Raw genomic sequence first — 19,335 nt, 5'->3', positions numbered from 1 at the left:
TTTCCCACCCGGTAGAACGTAGCACGTAAAGCCCGGACAGATAGAGCAGAGTTCTCCTCTTCTTCTCTTGACTGGTCCGAAACCAGTCCTGCCACCGCCCATCCGTGACCCCAGACCCCGTCATCCGGTCGGTTGCTCGCCGCCACCAGGGCTTCTCCTCTCCTCCTCTTCTTGCTTAACCTCCTTCCTCCACCTCTCGCCTCCTTACTTACTATCCTTCTGCATGATGTTTTAATTAAGCTGATCGTTGTCTGATAGAAGCTTCGTCTACTTTATCCCCCCAGTATTCTATTATTCCAATTATCGAAACTCTAATTATTAGAATGAAAAGAACGATTAATTTGATAATTTCATGCCGGTCGAAGCATTGGAACACGATTAAGAGGCACGACAGTCGTTCTTCAAAGAAGAAAGCATATTTTTCTCTAATTAAAACGATCTCCCGCGAGCGTCGGAAGGGGATGCAAAGAAATACGCGGCATTATTTCGCGCGTTCACGCCAGACGGACGGTGAATGGGTCGCGTTACTATCGCAGTTTTGTTCGCCACGCGGTTCTTTTCCGCTTTCGTCGACGAAACTAAGGGCGTGAAACGGGGGGCTCAGAGGTTAACGCGCGAGGCGTGTTAAGCCTCCTTTTCACCGGGGAAGAAAGACCGGGGTAAATATCGTGATCTCGTTTGAAAAAGTTCAAGCTTGGCTTAATTAAAGGGAGAAGGTAGCCGGCCGAAACGCGAGCCGAGATACTTGAACGTCTCGTTTCACGGTTGAATGTTGGGCAAAAAATGGAACTATTAGACGCGGGCTTGGTCAAACAGCTGGTGTGATCTTAGGTACCAAAGGGGAAAGACGAACGACAGAAGGTTCGGAACGTTTGCGTGGGTGTCACCCTTGGGTGCTTTTAAATTCTAATTTAGGAATCGGGTCGTTAATCCTTACTAATATTTTTGACGGAAAGAATTGGAAGGTTGCGAGTGGTATACAGCGAAATGAACAGATGTCTGATCAGCGATACTTGTACTACTTGCAAGTAGTTCGAATCAACGACAACACCGACGAGTCTTGACTACTGCAACTTCTGTTAATATCTAACATAGCGATGGCTTGAAATTTGTATAAAATATTTATAATGCATCAGATTTGTGAGTAGAAATCGCATTTAATTATATTTTTATTCATTTTGCGAAGAAAGTTAAATTGAAATCATGCTTAATTTTCATTTATAAACAAAGTTTATATCAATTTATCAAATTTTCATCGTTTATATCTCGCTTTGATACATTTGTTTCCAGTTTAATTTAATGAAGTATCGTGGCAGATAGTGGAAATGAGAAAAAAGAAGAGCATGAAAATTTGGGAAATCAAAAACCGTGTGAACTGAAACGTTCTTTAACCAGAAGCTCGATGTTTCAAAAACGTTTTTGAAACTCGCCACAGCCGTTTCATTTTCCCACGGAAATCCCGTTTTATGTACAAATCCCGGATGCACGCGCTGGCCAGTCAGCTCGATGGAAATAGATACAATTACAAAGGATTAATTAAAAGCACCGGCAGCCTTTTCGATGGCGCCGTTCGTTAGTTTCTCTATGCAATCGTTTTGAGCGTCGAATCGTTGAGCAATGCTTTCGATTTTCAACGTTTGAATTCCTACGTTTTATCTGCAAAAAACACTAGCATACGTCGCTACCGAATTTTTCTCTCTTCTATCGTTCAGAATTTCAACTCTTCTTAATTGGCGTTTGATAATTATTTCAGTGATACAATTCCTTTTTTACTTGAAACTTTTAAGAATTATTCCATCGATGTTGATTTAACGAGAAAATTAAGTATCACTTTTGCAATCGAAATCACCTACGCCAGTGAAATCCTCTTTTCAAGCCAAACACCGCTCCCGCTGAAATACAGGACTCACCACAAATGTTAACGCGTGACGAGAAATTCGAACGTTGGGTTGGATTTCATTAACGAGCGGTTAATTAAGCGACCGAATTAAACTGGCATCGGTGATTATGAGCGCGAAACCACTTCCGTTCGGACACGTGGCCGTGCGAACGATTTAAAATCGAATTATTCCCGTTTCACGTGTCTGGGATCGACTTTTATAGATCCGACCCCGTTTCCGTGTCACGAACGTGCCTGCCCTTTATTTCCCCTTCGCGAGCATTTCGTATTCAGTCAAATTTCTATTTCGGAAAATTCAAATACTCGGTCTCTGTTATCGAGAATAACTCCATGAAAAATATTTTCATCCGTGTACATTGATAGCTACGAAAAAAGATTCTATTTATACCTATAACCTACATCTTCAACCTTCGATGACCCAGTAACGATCAGCTGATGTCCAGGCGAAGGTGGGTCACGTCAGAGGGAATTTCGATTGAACACGGTTGCTTTTGAGGCCGATAGGCAGGAATGCAATTAGCTCGCGGGGGGAAAAGAAAACAGAAGCTGAAGAGCGTCGACGGTGAGAAGCCCTTTAACAACGACGTCCGACTAACGAGCTTGCAAGCTCTGCGCAACTTGGACGATCGTGATTTTTCAGGCCGCGCTTCGTCGACGAGATTCTCTGCTACGAATAGAATTAACCTGTTCATATTTTTCATCATCCCGTTGTCACAGAATACAACAGGTGTACTAAAAAAGGTACACGATATTCGCGAAGCAAGAAATACCATAAGCAGGAGGAACGACCTTGAAGTTAATAACCGAGACGGTCAGTCGTTCGTCCTTGACTTTCGGTCGATCTGATCTGCCTGCCGTCCCTGAAGAGAAGAAATGAGGAATCGAGACAGGGGAATGGCACGCATACGGTTCGGGTGCGATGAACCCTTTACAGCCTCGACCGATGTAAAATCAAGGTTTTTCCTAGCAAGAAACCTCGCCGTTATATCGCCACCACATTCGACAAGTGATCGACGATGAAATCGTTCGAACGTGTTCTCCTGGAATTGGCAACGTCTTCAGGGTAGCGCTGCTTGCGACGATTGGAATCGACTTCTTCCGAGACGCGTCGTTTCGATGATGATCAAAGATTTGTCTCTTCCTTTTCACACGTGAATCGAGGCTTCCGGATCGATCTTTGCTCCTATTTCAATGGTAGCTTCGGATTTCTCTGATTCTGTAACGATACAGCCCGTAATCCTTCGGCCACGATAGACAACTCGAGATTACATAGTTGCTCGGTGACAAGCATCGTAGGTGGCTGTCAATAATCTCGCTACACGCTCCGATTGTCTCCCTCTACGTTTAAGGCCAAGATAACCAAGATTGAATAGCGCGGCAAGATTCACCCTTCAATAACGTTGAATGGCCGATTCACTTGGCTTTCCGAATAATCTGTTGTTCTCCAGCTGAATCAGTCATCGGAATCTGTTTTCTCGAGAAACAAACGTTCTGCTGTTCCGAAAATTGTGCATCGTCCGCGACGCGTTACGTAAATTTCGAAGAATTCTCTTTGGACCCGTTCGAAAATCGTTCGAGTCTCGAGGCTGACCTCGACCATGCCTGGGGAGATCACTTCTCGGATGACCGATCCTCTTGCTGACCTTGCGGTTAATTTTGAAACTCGCGCGCAATCTCGCTGCATCGCCAGAATTACGTGGCGCAAACAAAGAGAGCAGAACTCGATGTCACGCCGAGCTTATTTTCGGTCCGGGCGATAACCGGCCGATCCTCTGCCACGGAATTCCATCCTCGTCTTTCCGAGAACCACCTGACGCTTCGCTTGGCAGAGACGAAATTTCCCTTTAGAATATTCTCTATCGAAATTGATAGGATATACAAGGTGCTTGTAAATCTTTCCTACAGAACGATTTAATTATATGGCTACTCTATAAGAGACGCTTCTTCTTTCCGCGCGATTAAATCTCGATTAACCGGGATGCATTTTATTGATGCGTTTAAAAGCCGTGTTGAAAGTCGAGAAACGAGGAAGAAATAGGTCGTCGACCTTCTGGCGAGCTACTATTTTCAGGCGGGTAGAAATATCGCGCTATAAATACCGAGCCACCAGAGGGTCGACAGATTTTTCGGCACACATCTATTGAAATCCACTTTCACAAAGAAGCGCGAATCCTCTGGTCACACGGACGATGTACTTGGTTTAGATTTATTCGAGAACGCGATCGATCGTCAAGATCGATGCGAGGGAAATCGGTAGGATACGAAATAACTGTTGCTATTTGAAATGACAAGAGAAAATACTTTCCTTAAAAAGGGAATTTGACGTGTTCCAAGCGGGGGGAGAGGAACTTCCTGACCCGTTCAAAACGGTACGAATTATTGTTTTATTAAACCTTGTTACGGCCTTTTCCTCCGCTAGAAATTTCGCTGGTCGCCACGGTATTACAGAGACAGAGGATCGTTATTGGGAATTTTCCAGCTGCCCATTCGAACTGGTTTCATCGAAGTCCTCCCGCGTAAAACAGGATATAATCGAGCGCGTGGAGCACGTGCTTGCATCCGATCGTCGTTCGCGCGATTAATCACTCTATTACATTAATCCGTGGACGCAATTTATCTCGCAGGACGTGGCAGCCACGCGTAATGGCTGAATCCTGGCGACCACCGGTCTATCCTTCGAGCAGGACGAACGTAACACGTTCTCCACGTTCGACGATAATTAAAACCTAACAGATTCGACGTGACGCGAGCTTGATAGTTAAACGATCATCTTCGTCGCGTTGAAAATGTAACACGATTGACCATGATGAGGCGTAAGATTTCTTAATTAATTAACGGCAAATTGATTATTTATTTTATTTATTCAGTATACACGGTTACCCTTTACATTATACGAAAGTGTGACAAAGACCTCGAAAGAGTACAGAAACGCTGTTGAAAATTTCATTAGATAATATTTTTATTTTTCTCTGATTTTGTTTATTTTCCGTTATTTTGTTATTTCTGTTAGGATATGGTTATTAAATAAATAACAGACCGTATCTTTACTTTTAAATTGAAAAATGAAGTTTATTATAAATCTCAAGGAACGTCTAAAGACTTCGAAAGATGCAACAGAGCTAAGCTCTGAATAAGAAAACTGTTGGGCAGTTCGACGCCTTTATCTGTTCTTATAAACAGTTCGGAAATCTGAGAGCTTATTTAAAAGAGAATATTAGAAGGGTGAAGATCGAGACGTTCTTAGAATCAAACTAATTTAATAGATTACTCTTTTTGCCTCAAGTTGTTTAATAAACTCAACAATTTCCATTATCCGTTATTTCAGATACCTAATAAAAATATTTCTAATTATATAAGTAACCAAATTCCTAATAATATAGACAATGGCTCCCTTTGACAATTCAAGTGTCATCCAAATATGAGTGACATGGTATTCAACGTGTTAAGTAAGTTTCTATAGCTAGAAATTACTGTGTGTGATCGCATAGAAGAGGTTTGCATAGGAAAGAGTTCGTCTAAAGCAGTGTTTCCCAACCTTTTTTGTGCCATGTCCCACTTAAACATTTCTAAAATTCTTATACCCCCTATGTAACGTAAACATAATTTTTAATATTCAAAAATTGAATTGTTCACTGAAGAAACTTAAATGATAGGCTTCACAAAGAAATCACTAGAAAATTGTTGAGTTAATACAGTAAGTATATTTTCAAAACATTATATACTGGAGAACTGAAATTCAAGTAGGAAATAATTTTAATGTAAGATTTTTCTATATTATTTTAATTATTAGTAACATTCAAATTGCCCCTGTGGGGCGTGGGCCTCACATTGGGAAACACTGGTCTGAAGGGATTATCTTTAGGTTCAATAGAACATCAAACTTCAGTAGACATGTACAGTAGAATCTTGTGGAATATTAGTAAACAGTGTCGTCGTCGGTGTAATTATTTTAACCCCCGGTACGTCGCGACGCGACCAATCGCGCGACCAGCTGCGACAATGATCCCTCGTAAAAGCGCGAGCCTTTTCATTTTCACTACCGCCTTGTTGATGAACAAGGAGAGTCTTCTGGACCGATGAGGGACGGAAGAAACCGTCGGAGAAGGAAAAAAAGAAAAGGGGTGAAGCAACGGTGAAGGTGAAACGATGGAAAGTTGAAAACGGATAGTCTGGATGAGAGATGGAGATGTTGGAGGTGAAAGGGTGGTGAAGAAGTTCAAAAAAAAAAGAGAGAGAGGGAGAGAAAGAGAAGAATGATAGAAGAGGGAGAGAAAGGCAAGGGGGTTTGCAATAAGAGCAGAAACATCGGTGCCAGATGAGTGTGCCGTGAGTCATGCCGCATTCAGACCTCGACTTTTCTCTCCCCGCAATAAAACTCGGTAATATTACCGGGGTAATCTGCCCCGTGGGTGCGTCCGGTTGTGAATTCACCCGCCGGTAATTAAAGTCTCTCCCCTCCGCGTTGCTCTCTTTATCTCTATCGCTCGGCTGCCGCTACCCCTCTCGCTGATAACGCCAGACGGTTATCGTTCGATGCTCTTTTTTTCCTCTTCATTCTATTGTCTCGTTTACCGAATTTATCCAATCAACGATATTTACGAGAAACTATAAGACGGTTGATAATTAAAATTAAAACTCTGTTTAACGCGTTGATTGGCATGGCCGATGAAATATATAAAATTGGTAACAACAGTAGAAACAATTGGGGAGGTAGAAATCTTTGGAAAATCATTCACACGCGTTCGGTTGGAAGGGATTACACGAGCGTTTAACCAAAGCATCGCGACGCTCGACGTCCGTTAACCAAAGCCTTTGCCACCCCTTTCGTAAAATCGAATTGCGCTTTGACGCGAGGGGTGGCCCAGTAATCTGGTCCGCATTCAACTCCCGCCCTAAACCAAACCCTTTCCTTTCCAACCCTCTTGCTTCCCTTATCGCTGGATGCCTTGGACGCGTATATATCGTTTCGCCTCGCGGTTTTAAGAGCAAGGGTGCGCAAAGACGTGAACGAGGGTGAGAATGTAACTTCGAAAAGGGGTGTACGTACAACGACATCGATGTCTTTTAAATCTGTTCATTTCAGATCTCCTCTTCTTTTTTTTTTTTTTTTAAAGAATGTTTCTTTCTGTTTTATTCAAGTTTTATAATAGGGTCAGGTTTCTTATTCGATTCAATTTGAAACTGGTTTAAAAGAAAAAATACGGGTTTAATGTACGCGAAATAATAACCGACGAGACTCGATGCAATCTGTCCTTGATGACGGGCACACATAGAAACGCGACTTAATGCGTCAGCTCGTTCGATAAAATGTTAATAGTCCGGTGAATCGTTTTCTCTCTCTGTGTAACTGACATTCATTACCAACGTGTACGGATGAAAAGTTTGAACGATCTAGCAATAACGAGGGTATAAACTGATACGGTGATTTGTCCTGTATCCGTAATGGATGATAGAGAGTTGGAATGAAGGCGTTAAAATAAAAAAATTGGTACACGTCTTTTAGTAGAGCGGCTAAATACTCGCTCAGGATAATCTCCGGTGAATGCGTGCATCTGTCGAGCAAAGCGAAGAGCCTCTAATGACTAGGCGCGGGAAATTTTGTCGAAATCGAGGTCGTGCATTTCGCTCGACGAAAACCTTCCTATCTTCCACGTTCAACATCCGGAACGGTTCGTTCCGCTTCAGCTTTTGCTGGGATCTTGCTGGAAAATTAGGTCGTTTTTGACTTTGATGGTTTCTCGAAATACGAAATGCTAATTGTACAAATTTCGAATTTTGGGCTTTGGAATTTTTCAGAATTTCGAGCTTCGAGATTTCGAACTCAAGGTATTTAGAACCTCGAGTACTTCAAGCTTGAAATTTCAAACTTTGAGAATTTCAAGCTTTGGAGCTTTGAGATTAGGAACTTTAAGTCTTTGGAGCTTTGAGATTAGGAATTTTAAGTCTTTGGAGCTTTGAGATTTGGAACTTTAAGTCTTTGGAGCTTTGAGATTTGGAACTTTTAATCTTTGGAGCTTTGAGATTTGGAACTTTTAGTCTTTGGAGCTTTGAGATTTGGAACTTTTAGTCTTTGGAGCTTTGAGATTTGGAACTTTTAGCCTTTGGAGCTTTGAGATTAGGAACTTTAAGTCTTTGGAGCTTTGAGATTTGGAACTTTAAGTCTTTGGAGCTTTGAGATTTAGAACTTTAAGTCTTTGAAGCTTTGAGATTTAGAACTTCAAGTCCTTGGAACTTTTAGAATTTCAAGCTTTGAGATTTGGAACTTTAAGTCTTTGGAGCTTTAAGTCTTTGAGGCATTGAGATTTCGAACTTCAAATCTTTGGAACTTTGAGAATTTCAAGCGTTGAGATTAGAAACTTTAAGTCTTTGGAGCTTTAAGTCTTTGAAGCTTTAAAATTTGGAACTTTAAGTCTTTGGAGTTTTGAAATTTTGAACTTAAGTCTTTGGAGCTTTGAGTATTTCAAGCTTTGAGATTTGGAACTTTAAGTGTTTGGAGCTTTAAGTCTTTGACGCTTTGAGATTAGTAACTTCAAGTCTTTGAAACTTTGAGATTTTGAACTTAAGTCTTTGGAGCTTTGAGTATTTCAATCCTGAAATTTGGAACTTTGAGAATTCCAAGCCCCGAGATTTAGAATTTTTAATACTTGACATTTGAAAATTCGGAGCTCCGAGTATTCGAAAATTTGCAATTTGAACTTTTGAGAATCTAACTAAATCCAGCAAAAAATCTTTTCTGTTTGCAGGACTCAAGTACCTCCACTCGGCTAGAATCCTCCACAGGGACATTAAGCCAGGAAACCTACTCGTGAATAGTAATTGCGTATTAAAGGTAAATACCATAATTTCCAAGTACATTACTGAACGCAGTTAAAAGCAACCCTTTAAATAACGAAGAGAGTATCACAAAAGGGAGATTGCATAAATTTTTTGTAAATAGATCTGCGACTTTGGTTTGGCCCGAGTAGAAGAACCTGACCAGAACAAGCATATGACCCAGGAAGTGGTGACGCAGTATTATCGTGCACCGGAAATCCTGATGGGTGCACGGCATTACACGGCCGCCGTGGATGTTTGGAGTGTCGGTTGCATTTTCGGCGAACTTCTTCGTCGGCGGATTCTTTTCCAGGCGCAAAGTCCTGTGCAACAGGTCAGTCCCTGTACCATTAATTCCTCTATTTCATTTCTTTCATAACGTTTTCTGAATTATTCTCAAAATTTCTTTTTTAACGCCACCTTTTAAAGAATTCAGCCAAGAATTATTCTTGATCCATTTGAAATTTTCTTTTTGTTTTTCTACAGAAGGACAACTTTTTTTTTTTCATTAGAACATGTACAAACTCTGATTGGAAGTAATATCAAGGTGAAAGGTATTCATAGATAAGAAGTTGTTTTTTATCGTCAAGAGGGTTGATTCTCTTTTTCTCCTCCCGTTCGTTTACCCTCCAGTGTCCAGCAGTAAAGTTTCAACAGTGTCGAGAGGCAATTTCTAAAGTCGAACACGTTTCCATTCGTTTGCAGCTGGAACTGATCACAGAACTGCTGGGCACACCGACCCTCGAGGACATGAGGTATGCTTGCGAGGGTGCGAGATCCCACATGCTGAGGCGTGCGCCGAAACCACCCTCGTTGACGGCCCTCTACACTCTCAGCAGCCAGGCGACACACGAGGCCGTCCATTTGCTCTGCCAGATGCTAGTCTTCGATCCGGTAAGTTTCCCCTTCAAAGAGATCTTTCGATTCGCGATATAAGAGGAAAGGGGACCAGGGACACTGACAAAGGTTCAACGCGATACAATGACCGCTGGGGGATGAATTTTTATTCGCGGGTTGAACGAGGGTTCTAGGTCTAATAAAGGACGACTTGTTGACTGCGATTTATCGATTCAAAGAATTCAATCCTTTTGTTTCGTTAGAAATCAAAATATTTAATTAATAGTTATATTTTCGATTGAACTTGATAAACAATGAAAATTTATTCTCTATAAATGAAATCGACGTTTATACTCGTGGTAAACAAAGTCGATGGAAGTTGAAAAGTTGCTCAGTTTCCTGGTGTGGAAAGCATATCGTGATCGCGCGATAGATCGCAGTCGGGTACTTGTTCTTTGCTGTTTACCGAGAAGCGTGAAACTTTGAGAAGAGGAAGCGTAACGTTATCAGTGCTTGGCTACCCTTATCGACGTCCTTGTAACGATAAGTCGCGAAAACGTCGTTGCTTTTCAACGAAGATGAAATATATACCGAGAGAAACTTCAGTGTCCCTGGAGCTTACGGTTCGAAACTTGCCAGAGATATTACCACGGTACATGTGTCTGATAAATAAAGAAAAAAGCTTTCGATGAACGGTTCGGAAACCTTCCAGACGATACTTCGTAAAAAGAGGAAAGTACCTCGAAGGAGATCGTAAAATCTGACGGAGTGGACAAAAGTTGCGATAAAATTTTTATTATCCTATCGTCAAACTGTCTCTTTAGAATAAAAAGAATTGAAAGGAGAGAAAAGGACGAGTCTGTCGAAATATGGAACTTTGAGTATCTTAAACTTAAAAATATAGAGCTTTTAGTACTCCAAGTTGTAAGATTTAGAGCTTTGAGTATTCTAAGTTATACTATTTAAAACTTTCTGTATTTCAAGCTTTACAATTTAGAATTTCCAGTATCCCAAGATTTATTATTTAGAATTTTTAATATTCCAAGTTGTATGATTTAGAATTTTGAGTATTCCAAGCTATGCAGTTTAAAACTTTGAGTATTCTAAGTTTTACTATTTACAACTTTCAGTATTCCAAGCTTTACGATTTAAAACTTCCAGTATCCCAAGGTTTATTATTTAGAATTTTTAATATTCCAAGTTCTATGATTTTGAATTTTGAGTATTCCAAGCTTTGCAGTTTAGAACTTTGAGTATTCTAAGTTTTATTATTTAAAACTTTCAGTATTCCAAGCTTTACAATTTAAAACTTCCAGTATCCCAAGGTTTATTATTTAGAATTTTGAATATTCCAAGTTCTATGATTTTGAATTTTGAGTATTCCAAGCTTTGCAGTTTAGAACTTTGAGTATTCTAAGTTTTATTATTTAAAACTTTCAGTATTCCAAGCTTTACAATTTAAAACTTCCAGTATCCTAAGGTTTATTATTTAGAATTTTTAATATTCCAAGTTCTATGATTTAGAATTTTGAGTATTCCAAGCTTTGCAGTTTAGAACTTTGAGTATTCTAAGTTTTACTATTTAAAACTTTCAGTATTCCAAGCTTTACAATTTAAAACTTCCAGTATCCCAAGGTTTATCATTTGGAACCTTTAATATTCCAAGCTTTATGGCTTAGAATTTTGAGCTTTCCAAGCTTTATAGTTTAGATCTTTGAGTATCTGAACTACGAATATTGAAAAATTTGAAATTTTCTCCTATCACTATTTAAAAAAGACGAGCGTATCAGAATATAAGTTAGATGTTTGAAGAATTTTGCAATGGATACCGGCAATATTTATCAGAATTTCACCACTAAGCGAGAAACTTAGCGCTATTAGCCTCGATCGAACGATATCTCGACATCTTTGTAGGTTACTAAGTACTTATTAAATCGCGGCAGCACGCCAACGCTTGACAGCCTACTTTCCTAAATCTCTGGCTGGAATTACGTCGATATCTTGGACGACACGGTCGGATCGTGTAAACCTGTGCACGCTTGTTTCACGCTAGAAATACCTTTCGACGTGAAAATCACGAGCCTCGAAATATTTGAATAATCGTTAGAACTCCAAGTTAACTGTTTCGAGTAACAGGTTGAGCCTCGCGATACGGGAATGAATAATCGACGCGAACTTGTAGGACGCTTTTCAACCGACTCTAAAACGTTTCGAAATGTTCCATCGGTCGTTTGCTAACTTTTCTGATGCTTCATTCTTCGAAACTTCGCGCGAAATTACAGTAAATTTGCGTAGCTTTGCGGTGTATCATGGAAAACAGGAAGAAACTTCGATGTCGGTAGAGATTAATTAGAATTTGAAGTTGAACAGATGCGAAGGAAGCAAAGTATGGAAACTTGAATTTGGTGATAATAATGTTGCAACACGGGAAACTTGGAATATTCGCGCACTTTGTTTAAAGTGCTTCCTGTAAATAGAGAAACTTGCAACGTTTCGTTTTACTAGGACAGGGTCAGTAGGACATCTAATCGAGGCTAGATTCGACGTGTTAAATGATACATTTACGCGTGTAAATTAAATAAAACATTTAAAAATATTCAACGATCGGTGAAATAATAAATGGTACCAGGATCATTCCTCGTTCGATTCATCTCGCGTTAATTTTTTTCAAAATTACATAAACCTTCTCGAAATACCGAACGATCTTCGTTTCGTTGCACCCTGAATCGAGGTCACGGAGCATTATTTATCGTTTGCATTTCAGCTGAGCCCAAAATACAATCGCCGGAGTGTATTAATCGATAATTCATCGAACGTGTTGCAGCTAATCCAAGTTCCATCGGATCGATAGGAAGCCCCGTGGTAAATTTATTTGTCCCAGTCGCCGTTCGAGCGGTTTTTATCCACCTCCCAGGAGGGTAACATCGTTAACTAGCCTCGTAAATAGCAAAGTCACCGAAACAGACGAACCGTACTAACGGACACGATCGTTTTTCGTGAACGCGTATCGTTTCATCGTCGAACGTACGTTTACCTCGTTAACGAACTTGCCCGCAGGACAAGAGGATCACCGTGGTGGATGCATTGGCGCATCCTTATCTCGACGAAGGAAGACTCAGATATCACTCTTGCATGTGCACGTGCTGTTACACGACCAGCGGAGGGATGAGACAGTACACCGGAGACTTCGAGCCGGCCACATCTCACCCCTTCGATGATCTTTGGGAACGGAAGCTCACCACCGTGCAGCAGGTTAAAGGTAAGAATTAATCTTGCAGTTCTAAAGTGGATAAAAATTTCATTTTCTTCCGTTTCCTGATAGACAGCAACTTTGCATCATATTAAATCATGAAATGCAGCAAGGTTGTGCGTTTTATGAGTGCGCATCTGGGTGTCAAGTTTATGGCATATAATGATGAAAAGAAAATATTCAATAGATGAAATATATGTGTTTATAAAAACTTTGACTCATATTTGTCTCATGCCATAACTTTGAAGGTGATGAAAAATTTACCTAAACTTTGCATCATGGCAGAAGGTAACAATTTGTATTCGTACACACAAATTTACGTAGGTTAAAGTGAAAAGAGTCAGACCAGGAGGAGAGACGGATCATTGCAAATAAAATCGTAGCTGTATGACAATATAAAAGGGGTAGCCAAACTTTAACGTAATAGGAGCCAGATATCGCAATTAGAAATCCTGGAGAACCTTATCCTTTATGTGTATCCTCCATTATATTGTCATAATTACGATTTTATTTCCAATGGTCCGTCTTTCCTTCTGGTCCAACTTTCCTCCCTTTGCCCCACATAAAATGATATAGTTCACATAAATTGTTAAGTTTTAACCTTCCTTCTTTATTGTGTATAGTTTAAGAAACTAAAATTTACATATTTGAATAAAACGATAGCGTATAAGAAGTTTAATAATATTAACGACATTTAAGTTATATGCACTGGTATGTTACGACTACGACAGCAGATAGAAAAACGGCTTTGTTTGGAAATATGTCGGAAGAGTTGTCATGATAAACAATACGAATTTACCCGATCAAGACCGAAAATCTATCGGAAAATAAATATATTGCTTATTTTCTCAAATTTATATCATATTATATATTTAATAATATTTATATTATTTATATCATATCAATCACGATAGTTAATGGAGCTATATAATGGCAACAATTTTACCTCATACCTTGGAATCATATTTGTAATACACCTAGTTCAAATATTTAGTATATTATTTGAAGACACATGATATAACAACACTGAACCTATTAATGATAAATATGATAATGTTACATAATGACTGAAACTTGTCGTCTCGAATTTCAATCATATTTCAATCATATGAGTACAGCTGGTGAAGCCATATAACTACAAGAAATAATAAATAAGTTTATGCTCTTTATGATAAAGAATTGAACCCACGACAGAATGCAAATTCTGTATAAATTTTAAGTAAACTAAGTTATACGAATAAAATTCAGAGCAAGTTGCTGCGAAGTTTAAGAAAATTCATTCCGGCATCTTATGATCATCACACTTGTCTATCGGGGGGTTACTTTTCTAATTCGCAGTATATTTACTGTGGCTTCGAGATTTTCAATTCTATTCGTGATCCAATAAATCATTTGGTCGGCAACCTTGAAGCCGGGTCGGGTTTGTACGACAGCAGAATTGTCAGCGAAAGGGTTTCCCAACGTGTAACGATTAACGTTACACAGTGTTAGAGAAAAATGCATCGCCCGTGACTCAGACACGCGATATTAATAGCCAACGTCTTGGACACGTGGCCAGCTGCTTCGATAGCGACAACGATGCGATAGAGTCGCGTGCGTTTCATACGGTGGCCTGTGTACGAGCCGTGATAAATCATCGTTTATCACCATTGCGGCCAGGGAACCGTGAACTTATCGGGTACGACTTTCTACCCTCGGTAATCGCCGCGAAACTGGGTCTAATATCGCGTTTAAAGATTGCACGCTATTCGTTCGTTAGCGCGGCAAAACGGTGGCGCCTGCTGCTTCCAATCACCCTTTGCTTTGCAATTTCGAGCAAAAAGATTTCGAGTGAAATTTCAATCACCCTGCTTTCGATTAGATCCGTACCTCATGAGTGTATTCGATGACACTGACAAGGGACATTACCCAATCGACACACGCCGATTTTGATGCCCTTTGAGTATGATATAGAACTCAAGAAAATATCTGACACGTATTTCTTTTTATCGGCAATCGTCCATGCTGAAGGGGTGAAAATAGCCCTCAAAGTTGGGGTTGCAAAACATATTTTTTTCTTGAACATCTCAGGAACTATTAGGTGCAGGCGAAAAATTCCAAATGAAATTTGTGTGTTTTTGAACAGCAAATTTTTCTATGTAGCCACCTTTTTGATAAATTTTTGTCATTTTTTTCACCCCTTCAGCATGGACGATTGGCGATAAAAAAAATACGTGTCAAATATTTTTTTGAGTTCTATATCATACTCAAAGGGGATCAAAATCGGCGTGTGTCGATTGGGTAATGTCCCTTGCGAGTTAATTACATTGCCACTCGACAATGGGTGATTATCATAAACGACAGAGATTTGTTTCTGCATTCGACTTTGTCATACGTCAGGCATGCGATGCTCGTAACGAGTAATCGCGTTTCTCGCGAACAAAGATTCGAATTAAAATAGTTGCACGTGTCCAAGAAAGGTGTCGCAAGACACTTCTCGATTCTCAAGATTACCTCCGAGAATTTTATGCAATTCTTCGTTAAGAAAAGAATTACACTCTCTACGGTAAATGAAGTTTTCTTAATTAAAAATGTATTCGATCGGTGGATGAAGATTTGTTGGATCCCGAAGAGAAATCGCGACGAATAGAAATTACAATTTCATCCCCTTCCATCTGCATCCCCCAAGAGAACCCCTGTCTTCGCGGTCCACCGTCGCGTGGATAAAAGAGACGCGAATAGAAGTATTTCTCATCCGACAATCGCACGTTTTGTTTGTTTCAGAGGAGATGCACAAATTTATAGCGGAACAGCTGAACACGTCGCGGGTGCCGCTATGCATAAATCCGCAGTCCGCGGCGTTCAAGAGCTTCGCAAGGTAAGCCGTAGGTGGCGGATCATCGAGGTTAATAGACGATCGATTATCGGAGCTAAATAATCTCTATAGAATTAAATCTAGGAAGAGAGAAAGGGTGTGCGTGGTATGTGAGAAAGAGGACGGGGCAACGTAAATCGCCTAGTCTACATTTCAAACGAAATCTCTGTTCGGCCAGTGTCGCGTTTTCCCATCTCCCAAAGACCAACCCCTATCGAATCTTACATAGAAAATAATAGAAAATTCATAGAGAGAAAGAGAATCTATAGAACCTGTGCCTGGGTGTGGATAAGAGAGAGCGAGAGAGAGTGAAAGGGTTCGCAGAGGGGCACACAGTGTATTTCTTTTATTTTTCTTCTTTTTTTTTTCCCTCTCGTTGAAGTCGAATCGGATGCGGTAAGAAGAAGCCGGATTAAAAATGAACGTAGAGAAAAACGAAGGAAAGAAGAACGACGAAGGGAGAGACGAGGGAGAAAATAGAAGGGTGAAACGGGCCGAGCGTATCGTGAACGGAAATTAAAAAACCGTGGAGAAAAGGAGAGAAAAGAAAGGCGGGGAGAGAAGGAAACGATCGAAAGCAACCAGGAGGAAAACGATCTTTTGTCCTGGCAGAGACTCACCCCTCTGACGTTCTTGTTCCTGTTTGCCTCGAGAACGAACCGAAAACTCGGCTCGCTTCCGCCGGTTCCGCGGGACGAACGATTAACAATTAACCCCCGGCGGAGAGTTATTTTATTTTATTTTTTTCAATACGTTCAGCACCGATGAAATCTTAAGACGGCGAGCTCGACGCGCATAGTCGTGAAATTTTATCGCTCGCCTTCTTAGAGGATATCACCCGCGCTGAACTTGTTAAGAAAATACAGGAAAATGTTGTGTCAGCGATGATAGTATCGATGAGAGAGAGAAAGGAAGAGAGAGAGAGGACGATCGAGCACATGGTAGCTAACTTTTTCGCTGTGTGCGATCTCTCGGCTCGTGGGAGGACCGGAAATAGATGGTCGAGATTCTTTGAAATTGAGAAGCTGAGTGAGAGAAAGAGTTTACAAAGGTTTTACAAAGTTACCGCAGACGATTGTGATTTCCCTTAGAGCCCCCTTAGAACAGGAATCGAGCATGGGGGCAATCTCTCAAAGCAAAATATAGTACATTATAATCCAAACGACCTAGAATCATAATGATATTAATTATTATACGAATCTATAGCGTTGCCAAATTTTTCTATATTTACTAGATGATGAAAACCGTCATTCTAATTCGTTTGAATTACAAATAGTACTATATATATGGCGTTAGAAAGATTGTCCCGATGCTCGTCCGTAACCTTCGAGAGAGCGAAAGAGAGAGAGAAGAAAGGAAAAAGATCAGATAAGAAACATTGATTTATTATATTTCATGTGATATTGTTGAAATATTATATGTAACATTTGTCGTGTTGCTTATTGCCGTCAAGTTAGAGCAAGCCGATCGCCGACCCAGCGCCCTACGCCGCGTATACGTACACGTTACTACTACCACTACCAGTACTACCGAATCAGCTATCTACCACTGTCAGCTACTATCGACTACTACCGCTATCGTCTACCACTACTACTACTACTACCACTACTACTACCACTACTACTACTACTACCACCAATCGTGTTACGTCTCCTCCTGAACGAACCGAACGAACAGAGAGTCAGCTCTAGTCGACGCGACCTCGCTCGCAGAGGTACTTGAACAAACCATTTTACCAACAATTTTTTACGTTTTGTCTTCCTTATCGCATAATATCCGTCTTCTTTTTATTCTTCATAATCTTCTTCGTATTTGTTTACGATTATTTTTAATTAGTTCTCTACCATTTTTACTACCCTATGGTTTTATCGTTACCTAACATTTCATCATGTTTATATTAACTGTCTCGTCGTATTGTCACCGCCTTGCTTCTTACATTCTTGTTTAGACACTCTGTATGATTGATAAATATGTATATATTTATTATACATTATATACACACACGATCGTAGATGTCGGTGTGTATAGTGTATATATGTGTGAGTTGGGTCAGGGTGACACACCAGCGACCAGGCTCGCTCGACCGACTTCCGATCGGAGCTGACACGATTGAAAAACACCTCGCCGATGGGGGAGAACTCGGACTCGTAAATCTCCGATAATCGAGTTTACACTGCCGATCGATCGGCGAATCGGTTCACCTTCGATTTTCAACGCGTGTGCAAATATTTCGGAGCCCGCTTCGAAACAACTGAGCCGACCGATAAGATACTTCCCAAATAGTTTCGGTAACGTAAGTGGTGAAACTTTTCAATTATAATTGATAAATGTTACAGTACGTAGAAATGAACTGGGAAGGTGATAAGGTGGAACGCTATCCATCAAAGTCACGAGTATGTGATACTAACTATCCGTTTATCGTTTCGTTTTGTCGACAACGTATCTGGCGTATCTACTGTTTTATTAAATATCACGGAATTTTGTGTATTCCTTGTTCACGCGTTGTTTCGTTCGACGCCGGAGAAAATTCTTAGAAAAGTATCTAAATATACTGGTCGCTGGTGCGTTTATGTTGATCCTGAATCATTGTGAAAGTGGTACTTGTAAATAACGCTTGAAACGAGCGCTTTGTTTGACCCAGGGAGTGTAAGAAGGCCTGATCAACCATGCAGCCTTCAGTTGAATAGAAATAAAAAAAAGAAAATGAACAATCGCGTCGCGATTAATTGAGAAATAAAGGGAAAGATCGAGAATACGATCAACTCTTATCAAAACCGCGATAACTTTCTCCATTCTCTGCCATAATTTCGTTTTCCTTTTTCGAATCGATCATTTGGCACAATGACCGTAATCTTGAAACTTGCGTAACCCTTTTTCTTTTCTGTTTGCGATTGTAATCGTAATTGGGGAAAAAGAAAAAGAATTCAACGAGAAACACAGAGTGAAGTTTTTTTCCTTTTTGATCAGACTCCGCGCTGCTACCACGAAGAGATTTTGCCTTTTCATTTTTGTACGCTTCTCTTTGTTCTGTTTCATTTGACATTTTTTTTTTTAATCTTCTTTTTTTGATTTCTTTCAATTTTTCGTTCACTCTCTTCTGCGAAGGTCGTGTTACGGTACAATGGTAGACGATACCAGGAGACTGAAGGAGAATTTTTTCGGACTCTTTTTTCGGTCGAACCGAGAAGATATCGCGCGATTACTGTCATTTCGCCAAATTTCGGACGCGATACGAGTTTCGATGGAAATTTGCTTTGCCAACAGAGGAAGGTGACCCGAGTTTGATTATTTCAAATAACCTTCTTTATTTTTATTTTAAATCGTGCTCGCTCTTAGGATTCTTCTTTTCCTCTTCGTTTCGTTCGTCAACCGCGCGTTTTTCCGCGAAATTTGAAAAAAAAAAAAAAAAAAAAAAAGACTCTCCCGTTGCCGTTTTCGTCCCAAAGTAGCGGGAAGGATATTCCACCGACGCGTAGAGTTACTTTTTTACAAAGTCCAGAAATAATTTCGACGCAGAGGGATTGGGGTGGGCGGCCGCGAAACGAGACGAGAACGAGGAGATAGAGTCCTTTTTCCAGCGCGCTTTGTTTTCGTGCTATTTTCATGTCTGACTTTTACGAGGAATTTGGCAAAGCAAAGCCGAGGATCGATGTTGTTTAACACGAATACAAGATACGGTGG

The 19,335-nt window shown here is 40.3% G+C and overlaps 1 protein-coding gene across 8 annotated transcripts in view; it reads left to right on the top strand.

The window, feature by feature from the left end:
* The window catches only part of nmo (serine/threonine-protein kinase nemo), a 107,778-nt gene that overhangs the window by 82,845 nt on the left and 5,598 nt on the right, over positions 1-19,335 (top strand). For 4 of the 8 annotated variants that reach the window (XM_034326132.2, XM_034326134.2, XM_034326135.2 and 1 more), the window contains exons 5-9: positions 8,644-8,729; positions 8,838-9,047; positions 9,419-9,607; positions 12,608-12,809; positions 15,564-15,657. In XM_034326132.2, coding sequence (XP_034182023.2) covers positions 8,644-8,729; positions 8,838-9,047; positions 9,419-9,607; positions 12,608-12,809; positions 15,564-15,657 — 781 coding nt within the window. Of the gene's footprint in view, positions 1-8,643; positions 8,730-8,837; positions 9,048-9,418; positions 9,608-12,607; positions 12,810-15,563; positions 15,658-16,036; positions 17,369-19,335 lie in introns of all 8 variants that reach the window. The other 4 variants (XR_004581588.2, XR_013063967.1, XR_013063968.1 and 1 more) reach the window with 2 other exon arrangements.

The sequence above is a fragment of the Osmia lignaria genome, chromosome 3 (assembly GCF_051020975.1).
Source record: "Osmia lignaria lignaria isolate PbOS001 chromosome 3, iyOsmLign1, whole genome shotgun sequence".
NCBI classification, from domain to species: domain Eukaryota; kingdom Metazoa; phylum Arthropoda; class Insecta; order Hymenoptera; family Megachilidae; genus Osmia; species Osmia lignaria.
Note: the sequence above shows the minus strand (reverse complement) of the source record. Positions and strands in the feature narration are given on the sequence as shown.